This window comes from Haematobia irritans, chromosome 1 (genome assembly GCF_050003625.1).
Source record: "Haematobia irritans isolate KBUSLIRL chromosome 1, ASM5000362v1, whole genome shotgun sequence".
NCBI lineage: Eukaryota > Metazoa > Arthropoda > Insecta > Diptera > Muscidae > Haematobia > Haematobia irritans.
Window position 1 is genome coordinate 108,555,648 of NC_134397.1, and position 15,968 is coordinate 108,571,615.

At 38.2% G+C, this 15,968-nt stretch overlaps 1 protein-coding gene across 2 annotated transcripts in view; it reads left to right on the top strand.

Moving 5' to 3' along the window:
• Positions 1-15,968, top strand: part of put (activin A receptor type 2 punt) — a 135,712-nt gene that overhangs the window by 45,454 nt on the left and 74,290 nt on the right. The window contains exon 8 of one of the 2 annotated variants that reach the window (XR_012718165.1): positions 62-411. Coding sequence is in view for 1 of the 2 variants with exons in the window: in XM_075291396.1 (XP_075147511.1) it covers positions 62-247 (186 nt within the window). In the remaining variant the exon portion in view is untranslated. Of the gene's footprint in view, positions 1-61; positions 7,175-15,968 lie in introns of those variants that run through there. The other variant, XM_075291396.1, reaches the window with a different exon arrangement.

Sequence of the window (15,968 nt, forward strand, 5' to 3'; positions counted from 1 at the left end):
TTTATTGATACCTTACTTTAATATCGAACTTATTTTACTGTTCTTACTTTTCTTTTCAAAGGGTATTAGCATTATTTGTGATACAATGGAAGAATGCTGGGATCATGACGCTGAAGCCCGCCTATCATCATCTTGTGTGATGGAGCGATTTTCCCAATTGCAAAAATACCCCGTCACGCCATTTTTAATTAAAAACAATACAAACAATTGTACAGACTTCAAGGAATCGAATACAATTAGTTCATAGATTTATGAAATCTTGCGAGAAGAAGGATGACCCAATCTAAAGTCTGAGTAAATGTGGGATAAGTACTCACTATAAATTAAAAAAAAAAAAAAAAAAAACAAATAGATTTAAAATATAGTTTTTTGGGGGCATCATATGCAAAAACAATGTGGCAACTAAAATGGGTAAGTCATTTATTGCTACATAAGATTGACAATGAAATTTCCTATATGTTTATGTATCTAATATATATAAATATGACAAACCTAATATACTTTTAGAAAAAATTATGTTATTTTACTAAACGACATAGGTGTGTCAAAACCTGTAATACATGTAAGCCTTATCCATTTCGATTATATATACAAATCAAACGAAAATTTGTTTCTAAAGTTTACGATACGATATTTAAACAGCCCCCCCCCCACACACACACACACACAAAATTTTCTCAACATAGAGCCACCGTGGTGCAATGGTTAGCATGCCTGCCTTGCATACACAAGGTCGTGGGTTCGATTCATGCGTCGACCGAATACCAAACAGTTTTTCAGTGGTGGATTATCCCACCTCAGTAATGCTGGTGACATTTCTGAGGGTTTCAAAGCTTCTCTAAGTGGTTTCACTGCAAGGTGGAACGCCGTTCGGACTCGGCTATAAAAAGGAGGTCCCTTGTCATTGAGCTTAACATGGAATCGGGCAGCACTCAGTGATAAGAGAGAAGTTCACCAATGTGGTATCACAATGGACTGAGCCTGATACATCGGGCTGCCACCTAACCTAACCTAACCTAACCTTCTCAACATACTGTACATTCTTTGGAATTCAAATTATTGGATGATTACGAGAAAATTGCAATAAGAGTTTTGGTGAAATATAAAAATGAATAAAATGCTAAATTTTTGGGATTATTGGAAGTCGACATACGTGTTTTTTAATTTTTTATGAGTTACATTAACTACAGATCTTTTTACATATATGTACCGATTTGGCAGTGTTTTGAGCGCAATACATATTGCTATGGGGTTGTATTCACAACATGTTTTTTAATTAAACGTCTATATATGCTCTCATATATTGTATTAAAGTGTTACGGGAAAGATTTTCTTCTTGTTGCTGTCAGAAGGATAAAATATATAAAAACATAATATTCGATGATCGTAATATACGGAATAGCACAGTAAAAAATCGTGGATAATGTAGGTCTATTAGCCTTGAATAATTGTTGTGAAACGCGTGCAAATGTACACAAACATGTGCACGATATCCCATTTATGTAAATTGTTTTTATTTAGGCCAGCATCAACATCAAATATCAGGCACCTTTCAATATTTTCAACAAAATATTGTACCGATAATAAGTCGATTACATTTTCTAAATTATGCCGTTACATTTCTGAATCATTTAACACTTCTCTAAGAGATGACAGAAGGTTAGGTTAGGTATAGTGGCAGCCCGATATTTTCAGGCTCACTTAGACTATTCAGTCCATTGTGATATCACAGTGTTGAACTTCTCTCTTTTTACTGAGTGTTGCCCGATTCTATGTTTATATGTTTATAATATTTACACTTGTACTCAAGAAATTTTAAATAACTTAAAATAGTTTTTATATACTCGAGGCGTCAAACGTTTTTAAAAGCTACCAAATATGATCAGTAAACAAATTGTTTGATGTTTTGTTTTAATTTGAAAATGTTCAGTTTTTGATAAAATGAAGCAATATTCCTAACATATTCATGCCTGTTCTGAGTCTCACCGCACTGTACAATACATACGAGGGCACTTCGGAAACTTCTTAGCCTAGCACAAAAAGCGCGGTATAAATAGAAAAAGCTAAGTGTTTTGGAAACTTCCATCTCTGTTATGAACACATGTTAAATTTCGTTTCCATCTGGCAACTCCTTCATATAGAAACAGGTGTTCAAAAAAGACGCATCCGTAATTTTCTTTAGAATGGAAAAATTAAAAATGCATGCTGTCATTAAATATTTACATAAAAAAGGTTTATCGGGGCAAGAAATTCATAATGATATGGTGAATGTGTTAGGTGAAAGTGCTCCTTCATATGCAATAGTAAAAAATTGGGTTGCTGAATTTAAACGTGGTCATACAAGCATTGAAGATGAACCACGTAGTGGACGTCCAAAAACAGCAATAACAACAGAAATTGTAGCCAAAGTGCATGGTATTAAATGACCGACGAATAAAAGTGCGTGAAATTGCTAATGTCATGGGCATCTCAAATGATTGAGTCCATTTAATTTTGCATAAAGAACTGCAGATGAAAAAGCTTTCTGCAAGATGGGTGCCGCATTTGTTAACAGTCGATCAAAAATGCAAAGAATGAACATTTCTCAAGCTTTTTTGGATCGTTTTAATCGAAATAAAATGGATTTTAACTGTTGATGAGACATGGACCCCCCCCCTTTCCTCCAGAGACAAAAGAACAATCCAAACAATGGACTGAAGCTGGAGGAAGTGCCCCAAAGAAGGCACAAACAATTGAATTGGCTGGTAAGGTTGTGGCAACGGTTTTTTTGGGACTTCAAAGGTATTTTATTGATTGACTATCTGCAAAAGGGTAAAACAATAAATTCAGAGTACTATTGCAAACTTTTTTCATCAAGACAATGCAACAGCGCACAAGAGTGTTTTAACAATGGCTAAAATCAACGAATTAAAGTACGAGTTGCTTGACCACACACCTTATTCTCCTGATTTAGCTCCCAGTGACTTTTATTTGTTCCCAAATATAAAAAAATTCCTTGCTGGCAAGCGTTTTACCTCAAAAGAATATGCAATTACAGTTGTAAACCACTATTTTGAAGACCTTGAGGAAAACTATTTTAATCAAGGGATAGAATTGGTAGAAAAGCGTTGGACTAAGTGTATTGAAGTTTCAGGAGATTATATTGAAAAATAAAAATATTTTTGAAAAAGTAACTATTCTCTTTCATTGATAGGCTAAGAAGTTTCCGAACCGCCCTCGTACCACACATTCTTCAGTTAGAAGAATTTTTTGTTCAACTTTTCGATAGTTTTAAAAAATCTTATTACGTGGCATATTCAACTGATTTTGCCTAATAAAATGTGCAAAATATGTAAAAACGCATAATTTCAAAATCTGTTATTTATTTGTTTTATAAATCTTATGATAGCCTCTTATGTGTGACACCTCTCGAAAGCGATACCTGTGTATACCAGAACAGCCACGATTGCTTTACCATAGCCCGTTCTAGTATTATTTAAGTTAAGATTAATTTTGATTTTCGCAAATTGATCCTTCAAAATAGTAGGCAACGTGTTTCGTATATAGTAAACATTGACGGATTTTGATGTTGTCTGTACTAAAAAATTTCTTCGTTGATAGGTAGAAGAATTCAAGAAAAAACAAAAGTAGCATTATGACTCCTCGAAGATGTTTTTCTTTGCTTCCTCCTTTAGTCTTCCCGGGAAAGATTAATACTATCATAGTCGCATTCTCGAAAAAGTTTTCTCTGTATATTCCGCAGCAGTGTTACCAGTAGTTTTCGGGCTCTTGTCCCCAAAATAAGACGCTTTCATCGCCAAAAATCCCCAATTTAATTTTAAATTCCCCACAAAAATCCCCAATACAGTTTTGGCAAGTTTTTTTGAAAAAAAGGAATAGGCTCTGCTGTGAAAAATCCGTCATAATCTAAAAATTGTAAAAATATGCAATTTTTGTTATACCAGTTTGCGAGTTACAATAACATTAAGATTTCAAAATCCAAAAAATGAGACGGGTGCTCAAAATATTTTCTGATACAATCCCTCATCGGAATTAATTATTGGTATGGAGAGTCAACGAATTTGTGTCTTATGCAAATAATCTAAATGCTCGAGAACTAAAAATAGAGGTTGGGTCAACATGTGTAGTTATGAATCAAAACGTAGTTCTGAATAGCTAAGAAATAGAATTGGGTGATCGATCAAAAGGCGTTGTTTGCCCGATATGAACTCTATTATATATGTTTGATATATAACAGGTTGGCTGATAAGTCCCCGGTCTGACACATAGATGCATATTATTTTTATATAGTACCAACCTTCAAATGATTCGTGTCAAAAATTTGACGTCTGTAAGTCAATTAGTTTGTGAGATAGAGCGTCTTTTGTGAAGCAACTTTTGTTATTGTGAAAAAAATTTAAAAAAAGGGGTTTCGTGTTTTGATAAAATACAGTTTTCTGAGGGGAAAAAATAGGGTGGAAGCAAAAACTTGGCTTGATAATGAGTTTACGGACTCTGCCCCAGGGAAATCAAAAATAATTGATTGGTATGCAACATTCAAGCGTGGTGAAATGAGCACGGAGGACGGTGAACGCAGTGGACACCCGAAAGAGGTGGTTACCGACGAAAACATCAAAAAATCCACAAAATGATTTTGAATGACCGTAAAATGCAGCTGTTAACTCGTAATACACCCGAGTTTTTCCGTCGATATGTGACAATGGATGAAACATGGCTCCATCACTACACTCCTGAGTCCAATCGACAGTCGGCTGAGTGGACAGCGACCGGCGAACCGTCTCCGAAGCGTGGAAAGACTAAAAAGTCCGCTGGCAAAGTAATGGCCTCTGTTTTTTGGAATGCGCATGGAATAATTTTTATCGATTATCTTGAGAAGGGAAAAACCATCAACAGTGACTATTATATGGCATTTTTGGAGCGTTTGAAGGTCGAAATCGCGGCAAAACGGCCCCATATGAAGAAGAAAAAAGTGTTGTTCCACCAAGACAACGCACCGTGCCACAAGTCATTGAGAACGATGGCAAAAATTCATGAATTGGGCTTCGAATTGATCTGGTCCCCAGCGACTTTTTCTTGTTCTCAGACCTCAAAAGGATGCTCGCAGGGACAAAATTTGGCTGCAATGAAGAGGTGATCGCCGAAATTGAGGCCTATTTTGAGGCAAAACCGAAGGATTACTACCAAAATGGTATCAAAAAATTGGAAGGTCGTTATAATCGTTGTATCGCTCTTGAAGGGAACTATGTTGAATAATAAAAACGAATTTTGACAAAAAAATGTGTTTTTCTTTGTAAGACCGGGGACTTATCAGCCAACCTGTTATTTTCCAAATCAGCGATGTATGCAGATGAGGGGCCAACACTTCTACCTAAGTCCTTATGAAATTATTTCACAATAGTAAACAATTTCTTAGAAACAAAGTAAATTGTAAAGTAACTCTTGGAATATAATTTTTTTTGAAGATTCTATGTACGTCTTTAAGCCCCTTTTTAAGCATGTAGAAGTAAACAATTTCATATAAGCCATAACTCAAAACTTGATTTGTTATACTGACCACAATTCCCCACAAAAACCCCCAAATTTGTGGAAATTCCCCACCAAATCCCCAAGTCCCCAACTCAAAAATGTCCCCATCCACGAAAAAATATCTCCGATTTGGGAAAAAATCCCCAATACTGGCAACACAGTTCCGCAGAGTGCAGTCTCGCAAATCAGCAATATCCTGAAAGAATAAAGAACCCAATGTCTTGTTTCTTCTAATTGATAATGCCGGACAGTGGCACAGAAATTTTTAGGAATTTTTTGCAGCCTCCGGGTCCAGACAGCACCTACAAATATCAATTAAGCCAATCCTTACCATGTGTACCAGTAAATCGTTGGAAATTTCCCTTTTTAATCTTGCTTATTTATAGAATGGAAGTGCGACAGTTGTAAATGTTTCAGCAGATTCTCGCTATTTTTGCCATTACCATTACGGCCTGGAATCCAACCCGACATATTCGTTATGCAAGTCTAACGTACATCCTGTCATTTCAAACGCCTATACATAATTACATGGGCAAACAAACAGGATGACGAATATTGATACTTCGGGTCAAAATTTGAGTCCTTCAGATTTTGATTGACATGCAATTGGCATAAAGTTTTTAATAACTTATATCGAAAGCGCCGGATTTCTTAAGAATTCAAAGAAAATAAAACCGCCTTGCATACACAAGGTCGTGGGTTCGATTCCTGCTTCGACCGAACACCAAAAAAGTTTTCCAGAGGTGGATTATCCCACCTCAGTAATGCTGGTGACGTTTCTGAGGGTTTCAAAGCTTCTCTAAGTGGTTTCACTGCAAGGTGGAACGCCGTTCGGACTCGGCTATAAAAAGGAGGTCCCTTGTCATTGAGCTTAACATGGAATCGGGCAGCACTCAGTGATAAGAGAGAAGTTCACCAATGTGGTATCACAATGGACTGAATAGTCTAAGTGAGCCTGATACATCGGGCTGCCACCTAACCTAATCTAACCTAACATAACCTTATTTAAATGCGCAAACTGGCATTTTCAAGGTTACAATGTCCCTAGCTTTATGCAAAAAATTGCATATAAATACTGATTGTAATGTACATGTACATTGTAGAGTCAATTAGGTACTCTCCTCTTTTAACGGCAAAGTCGAAATCGACATCTGTCGCATCATCTAACATTACCATCTATGTTATAGTAATCCCGTTATAGTAATCCCGAATTTGAAAGTGATGGCAAGAGAGAAATGGGTCGCTTTATTCGATTCGAAAATATAAAAATTAGTTTAAAAACGTCTTATTTTTCTAGTGCTCAAATAATACTAAATAAAAAATTGACATATAAATTAAAATAACTTAAAACTACCGCAAATCATAACCAAGCAATTTGGTATAATCGTGAAAGAAGTCTTCTTAATTACTCGGAAACAAATTTTTAACAAATTTTGTAAACTTTATACAATCTTCCCAATGAATATAAAGTAAATTCATTATACATACTTTTATAATCTATACATGCATAAATCTTTATGTTAAGTTTTTATAGATATAAATATTAGTTTAATTTTTATTGCTAAGTCTTTTTATTAAGTGCCTTTACAATATTTAACGTTATAATTTAAATTTTTTTGTTTTTTAATAAAATTTACTTTACTAATAAGCGTTAAGTGCTATTCAATGTTTTTTTTCTTATTCCAATACATTTTCCCTCATCATCACTGTTTGTATATTCTGCGTAAGCTTGGAAACCATAAGGAAGTCCAAAGTCGGGTGGGCCGACTTTGTAGATCTACATGTCGATACCATCTCAAATCGTTCAAAGGATTACTTCTTCTCCCAGCGCTAAATTTCACATAAGTCGCTGTAAAACTTTGGATTTTGCGGTCATATGAGTGACAATCTTGCGAAAGATATATATGGGGGCTGTATATAAATCTTATAAGTCGATAGCCTAAGTTGCTTTTTTGTTATAAATTTATTATAATTTTTAATTGATGTTGCTTTTTATTGCAGCTTAAAACCATACATTGACTAAACTAAAAGTGTAGCTTCACCATCAGTGGAAAAGAATGTTTGTCAAATTTATTTGGGCAAATCCCTATAGACTGCAAGATGGTTGGATGGACGCACGTTTCGGAATTACCACATTCCTCTTCAGCATCCTCTACTTGCAGCAAAACTATCAACCAATTATCAGAATAAATTCAGGCAGTTAATTAAACCCAACAATGAACCACACTTGAATCTTCCGAAAAAAGGTTTTGTATGATAGCCGGCTTATGCCGAAATAAATTCAAAACAAAAATATCTCTTTTCCTATGCCACTGTCAAATCATCGATTTGAATTAAGTTGGCTGGGTTTATTTTGAGCGTGCTTCATCTCCTTTTTCCATTCCTTTTTTTGTTATTGTTGGTTTTGTTCTTTAAGCATTCTTAAAACCATACATTGACTAAACTACAAGTGTAGCTTAACCATCAGAGGAAAAGAATGTTTGTCAAATTTATTTGGGGCAAAGCCCAATAGACTGCAAGATGGTTGGATGGATGCACGTTTCGGAATTACCACATTCCTCTTCAGCATCCTCTACTTGCAGCAAAACTATCAACAAATTATCAGAATAAATTCAACAATGAACCACACTTGAACCTTCCGACAAAATGTTTTGTATGATAGCCGGCTTATGCCGAAATAAATTCAAAACAAATATATCTCTTTTCCTATGCCACTGTCAAATCATCGATTTGAATTCAGTTGGCTGGGTTTATTTTGAGCGCGCTTCCTCTTCTTTTTCCATTCCTTTTGTTTTGTTATTGTTGGTTTTGTTCTTTAAGCATTGTTGTTGTTTTTTATTGCAGCTTAGGTTAGGTTAGGTTAAAGTGGCAGCCCGATTAAGATTCAGGCTCACTTAGACTATTCAGTCCATTGTGATACCACATTAACTAAAAGTACATATTACATATGGGCACTTCTAGTTTTAACCGTTGAACCTTCTCGATTATTTTCTTCTGTTGAACCAACCAGATTGTTCCAAAAACATTAGTAGACTGCTTAAGTTAACGTTTTCCAGGTCCGCCAGTAATCTGAAGCTATATGCCCCTAAAATTTGCTTACGCCTTACACAAAATGCAGGACACTCACACAAGAGGTGTTTTATTGATTCCTTTTCCTCCGAATCATGACAGCTCATACAATAGTCATTATACTTCGCACCAATAGTTTTTGCAAAATCGCCTATCCGGCAGCGACCCGTTATAGCAGATATCAGGAGTGATATCTGGCGTCTCGAGAACATTAGCATATATAGTGTGCGGTTTAAGTTTAAATGGGGCCATATTTGCTTGGTGTCGTTACAACCCTTACAATTTTCCCATCGAATATTGGCCATCATAACAGCCTTCTCACGCAGTAAGAGCTTGCAGGTAGCCAGAGGCATACCAACAGATTCTAGTTCCCCTGGAATATGTAAGGTAGTTCCTAGCCTTGCTAGCTCATCTGCTTCGCAGTTCCCCGGTATGTTCCTATGACCAGGCACCCATATTAGGTGAATATTGTGCTGCTCAGCCATCTCATTGAGAGATTTGCGGCAGTCGATGGCCGTTTTCGAGTTGAGGAACACAGAGTCCAAGGATTTTATTGCAGGTTGACTGTCTGAGTATATATTAATGCCAATATTTGTTGGAACATTACTTCTTCACCAAGTAATGTTCAATTCACCACCTCTCTTATTGCCAATATTTCAGCCTAAAAAACACTACAGTGATTAGGTAATCTTTTCGCTATTCGAAGTTCCAGATCATTAGAATATACTCCGAAACCCAATTGTCCATCCAATTTGGAGCCATCAGTGTAGAAATCTATATATTCTTTATTCCCCGGGGTCTGTGTGCACCACGCCTCACTGTTGGGGATTAGAGTCTCAAACTTTTTGTCGAAAAGTGGACTCGCCAAAGTGTAATCCACTACGTTAGGCACATCTGGCATTATTTTGAGGACCGAACTGTGACCGTAACTTTTTTCCGACCACAGCGATAGCTCGCGAAGCCGTACAGCCGTTGTTGCAGCTAACTGTTTGGCCAAAATGTCTAAAGGCAATAGATGCAGTAAGACGTTAAGGGAATTTGTTCCTGTCTCGCTGAATGCACGTGAGATACACAAGCACGCCATACGCTGAATTTTTGTCTAAACTTGTTGGCTGGTGAAGTGCCGGCCACCAGACTACAACACCATTTAGCATTATAGGTTTAACCACTGCCGTGTATAGCCAATGCACAATTTTTGGTTTTAGTCCCCACTTTTTCCCTATTGCCTTTTTGCACGAGTATAAAGCTACCGTTTCTTTCCTCGCCCTTTCTTCAATATTAAGCTTAAAGTTCAGCTTCCTGTCCAAAATAACGCCAAGGTATTTTGCACACTCACAAAAGGGAATTTCAATACCCCCTAAGGAAATGGGCCTAACCGTAGGAGTTTTGCAGTACATGGCTAGTTCTGTCTTTGCAGGATTTACCCCAAGACCATTATCTTACGCCCATTTTTCAGTCATCCGGAGGGCTCTCTGTATAATATCTCTAACTGTTGATGGGAATTTTCCCCTGACTGCTAGCGCCACATCATCTGCGTATGCTACCACTTGTATCCTTTCTTTTTCTAGGGAAACCAGAAGGTCGTTTATAGCAACATTCTAAAGAAGAGGTGATAGAAATCCTCCTTGAGGAGTGCCTCTGTTCACGTACCTTTGTATGTTTGCTTGTCCCAGTGTGGCTGAAATACGTCTCTTCCTTAGAAGTTCATCTAACAGCCTAAGTATACCTGGATCAACATTCAGAGTTGTCAGTCCATTTAATATCGAGCTCGGATGGACGTTATTGAACGCCCCTTCGATGTCTAGAAACGCCACGATTGTGTATTCTTTGACAGATAGTGAGCTCTCAATAAAGCTGACTAGTTCATGTAATGCGGTCTCAGTAGAACTGCCCTTCGAGTATGCATGTTGTCGTTTCGAGAGCAAACTTGCATCGACGCTAGTTCTAAGATAAATATCTATCATCCTCTCCAGAGTCTTAAGTAGGAATTATGATAAGCTGATTGGTCGGAAATCCTTCGCATTCGAGTGAGAGGCTTTCCCCGCTTTAGGTATGAAAACGACTTTTGATTCCCTCCACTTTCGTGGAATATATGCTAAATTGATACATCCTTATATATCGCCGACAACCAGGGGATAATTCTGTCAGCCACCGCTTGTAACTCCGCCGGAGTAATTCCATCAGGTCCGGGGGATTTGAATGATCCAAAGCTATTTAACGCCCATTTTATTCTAGATACAATTTCCTGATACAATTTCCTCGATAGGAAACGACCGCTGAGCCACTGTGGCACCGCCAGTGCATGGTTCAACCGTCTGATTTCCGGGAAAATGTGTGTCCAATAGTACCTCCAGCGTCTCCTCACTGGACGTTGTCCAATTGCCCTCCGATGTTTTAATGAAACCTGGAGCGGAGCTCGTGGATGCTAGCACCTTCCGTAGTCTGGAAGACGATTCCCTATACCTATTCCAGTCAGCTTTCCTAACATTTGGCGGAAATATGGTCTTGGTGGTATGAACATCAAATTTGAAACTGATGTAGAGATGATCTGAGAAGCTGTGTTCACTTAAAACCTGCCACTCAGATATCATTTCATTCAGTTCTTGCGAGGCCAAGGTGATGTCCAAAACCTCTTGCCTGTTTTTAGTGACAAAGGTTGGGGCATCTCCCTTGTTGCAAACTACCCCTTGCATTAGTATCACTACTTCCCCATATAATGTGATGCGCATTCGCATCGCATCCCATAATGAGTTTCGTCTTTGTTTTCAGTGACTCCTCAACTAAGGTCTTAACGGCACATGGAGGCATCTCCCTGTCATGTCCCATATAGACCGAAGATACCCAATATTTGCATTTAGCTATTTCTAAATTGGCAATTGTCTGCATTGCACATTGAAGGAAGCAGAAACAAGTTAAGCTCGTTTTTAGCAATTATACAGGCTCGAATTACATCATTACCAGTATACTGCAATAGTTTGAACCCCGGAGTACTTAATTCACATGCTACGTGAAAAGGCTGTTATGATGGCAAATGTTCGATGGGAGAATTGCAAGGGTTGTAACGACACCAAGCAAATATGGCCCCATTTCAACTTAAACCGCACACTAGATATGCTAATGTTCTCGAGACGTCAGATATCACTCCTGATATCTGCTATAACGGGTCGCTGCCTGATAGGCGATTTTGCAAAAACTATTGGCGCGAAGTATAATGACTATTGTATGAGCTGTCATGATGCGGAGGAAAAAGAATCAATTAAACACCTCTTGTGTGAGTGTCCTGCATTTTGTGTAAAGCGCAAGCAACTTTTAGGAGCATATAGCTTCAGATTACTGGCGGATCTGGAAAACGTTAACTTAAGCAGTCTGCTACTGTTTTTGGAACAATCTGGTTGGTTCAACAAAGAAAAATAATCAAGAAGGTTCAGCGGTTAAAACTAGAAGTGCCCATATGTAATAGGTACTTTTAGTTAATGTGGTATCACAATGGACTGAATAGTCTAAGTGAGCCTGAATCTTAATCGGGCTGCCACTTTAACCTAACCTAACCTAATTCACATATTTTGTTTCTATAAACATATGGTTCTTGAATAAGAACTATGTCTATGTCCCCTTTCATCAGGAGAACTTTTAAGGCAGCACATGCAGCCTTACAATGATGAAGATTTATCTGGATCAACCAGCTTATCCTCATTCCTACTTAAGACCCTGGAGAGGATGATAGACATGTATCTTAGAACTAGCGTGGATTCAAGTTTGCTCTCGAAACGACAGCATGCATACTCGAAGGGCAGGTCTACTGAGACCGCATTGCATGAACTAGTCAGCTTTATTGAAAGCTCACTATCTGTCAAAGAATACACAATCGTGGCGTTTCTAGACATCGAAGGGGCGTTCAATAACGTCCATCCGAGCTCGATATTAAATGGACTGACAACTCTGAATGTTGATCCAGGTATACTTAGGCTGTTAGACGAACTTATAAATAATAAAGAGACACAGCCACACTAGGGCAAGCAAACATACAAAGGTATGTGAACAGAGGCACTCCCCAAGGAGGAGTTCTATCACCTCTTCTTTGGAATGTTGCTATAAACAACCTTCTGGTTTCCCTAGAAAAAGAACGGATAAAAGTGGTGGCATACGCAGATGATGTGGCGCTAGCAGTCAGGGAAAAATTCCCATCCACGATCAGAGATATTATACAAAGAGCACTCTGGATGACTGAGAAATGGGCGAAAGATAATGGTCTTGGTGTAAATCCAGCAAAGACAGAACTAGTCATGTACAGCAAAGATCGCAAAACTCCCACGGTTAGGCCCATTTCCTTAGGGGGTACTGAAATTCCCTTTGGTGAGTGTGCAAAATACCTTGGCGTTATTTTGGACAGGAAGCAGAATTTTAGGCTTAATATTGAAGAGAGGGCGAGAAAAGCCACGGTAGCTTTGTACTCGTGCAAAAAGGCAATAGGGAAAAAGTGGGGACTAAGACCAAAAATTGTGCATTGGTTATACACGCCAGTAGTTAGACCTATAATGCTATATGGTGTTGTAGTCTGGAGGCCGGCACTTCAGAAACCGACTTGTTTAGATAAAGTTCAGCGTATGGCGAGCTTATGTATCTCAGGTGCATTTAGTAAGACAGGAACAGACTCCCTGAATGTCATGCTACATCTATTGCCTTTAGACATTTTGGCCAAACAGTCAGCTGCAACAACGGCTGTGCGGTTGCGCGAGCTATCGCTGTGGTCGGAAAAAATGTACGGTCATAGTTCGGTCCTCAACGTAATGCCAGATGTGCCTAACGTAGTGGATTACACCCTGGCAAAACCACTTTTCGACAAAAAGTTTGAAACTCTAATTCCCCAGTCAATTCTATACTGATGGCTCCAAATTGAATGGACAAGTGGGGTTCGGAGTACATTCTAACGATCTGGAAATTCGAATAGCGAAAAGATTACCTAATCACTGTAGTGTTTTTCAGGCTGAAATATTGGCAATAAGAGAGGTGGTGAATTGAACATTACTTGGTGTTGGAACATTACTTGGTGAAGAAGTAATGTTCCAACAAATATTGGCATTAATATATACTCAGACTGTCAACCTGCAATAAAATCCTTGGACTCTGTGTTCCTTAACTCGAAAACGGCCATAGACTGCCGCAAATCTCTCAACGAGATGGCTGAGCAGTACAATATTCACCTAATATGGGTGCCTGGCCATAGGAACATACCGGGGAATTGCGAAGCAGATGTGTTAGCAAGGCTAGGAACTACCTTACATATTCCAGGGGAACTAGAATCTGTTGGTATGCCTCTGGCTACCTGCAAGCTCTTAATGCGTGAGAAGGCTGTCATGATGGCAAATGTTCGATGGGAGAATTGCAAGGGTTGTAACGACACCAAGCAAATATGGCCCCATTTAAACTTAAACCGCACACTATATATGCTAGTGTTCTCGAGACGTCAGATAGCCCTCCTGATATCTTCTATAACGGGTCGCTGCCTGATAGGCGAATTTGCAAAAACTATAGGTGCAAAGTATAATGACTATTGTATAAGCTGTCATGATGTGGAGGAAAAGGAATCAATTAAACACCTCTTGTGTGAGTGTCCTGCTTTTTGTGTAAGGCGTAAGCGAATTTTAGGAGCATATAGCTTTAGATTACTGGCTGACCTGGAAAACGTTAACTTAAGCAGTTTGTTAATGTTTGTGGAGCAATCTGGTTGGTTCCACAAAAGTAAATAATAGAGAAGGTTCAGTGGTTAAGACTAGAAGTGCCCATATGTAATAGGTACTTTTAGTTAAATGTGGTATCACAATGCACTGAATAGTCTAAGTGAGCCTGAAATTTAATAGGGCTGCCACTTTAACCTAACCTACTTCAGCAAGTGGCCAGAAGTTTATGCCATTCCTAACCAAGAGGCGAAGACGATTGTAGATATAGTCGACAAGAACTGGATATGTCGCTACGGTGTGCCGACCGAGACACACTCAGACCAAGGAAGAAATTTTGAATCGGCCATATTCAAAGAGATGTATGACTCCCTTGGTATCAATAAAACACAGTTTGATGGCATGGTAGAAAGGTTTAATCGCACCCTGGAAGAACATCTTCGAAAGGTGGTAGATAACGGCCAACGAGACTGGGACGAGCATATACCAAAGTTTTTGCTGTCGTATAGATGAGCCATACACGATTATACGTCACGAACACCGGTCCAGGTTCTATTCGGAACGGAATTGAAGTTGCCCGGAGATTTGATATTCGGCGCTACACCCAATGAGCTCGCCATGGAAGAAACCAGTAACGACATACCAAACACATTTGGTAAAGTTCACGAATCAGTGCGAAACAAAATAAAAATGGTTAGCAACGGGATGAAGGCGAGATATGATCGTGCAGCAAACACCGAGGGCTTTAAGGAAGGACAACTGGTTCTGCTATTCAACCCGCAACAAAAGAAAGGATTATGTCCTAAAACAAACACAGTGGGAAGGCCCATATAAAGTCATAAAGAAGATCAATGATGTTGTATACCGTATTCAAAAGGACGACAGCCCAAGGTCAAAGATGAAAGTTGTTCATCTAGAACGTTTGGCTCCATCCGGAACGGGTTTTGTGCCTGATCGGGACGAACAGGCTTAAGCGGGAGGCAGTGTTACGAATTTGATATTTCTAGATTTATTCAAATTAGTTTCCGTTAATTTAAAATTTCAAATTGTAACGGTCAAATTACGTCATCACTTGTCAAAATCATTTCTTTATTTTCTAGTACTTTCCTAAATATCTTTTGTGCTCTTAGTTTCCCAATCGTTCATTGGAAAAGTAACGCCTTTTGTTTTACTTATTGTTATAGTTGTAGTAATATGACCATTCATTTATGCCTGCACGACATCTACCAGATAGTAAAATGCACTAGATTATTAGCCAAGACAATGAGCATAAGCCTAAAGGTATGTGTGTCGTATCACCTGTACAATAATAGAATGTCCTAGATAGCCAAGACAATGAACATAAGCCGATAAATATGTGCATACCAGATAGTAGTAGATTAATCTAGAAGGTTGTAGGCCAATTAGCGAGAACATTCGAAATCGTCATATCTCGGTATATAAACCCTTAGCGGAGAGAGCTGTGAAGTCAGTCGTAAGCTAAAGTTTATACAGTACACATCGTAGAGCAAATAAGTGAAACCAATCAGTTAAACAAATAAATTGTAGATTGTCGTTATTTGAAAAGAACTGTGTTTTAATTATCGGGTAATTAAATACGCCTCAATATAAAAACGTAACTATATTATTCATTCATTGTGAAATTCATTCTAACACTGAATTGTTCTTTTATTCATCTAAAATATAAAATTACTAAAT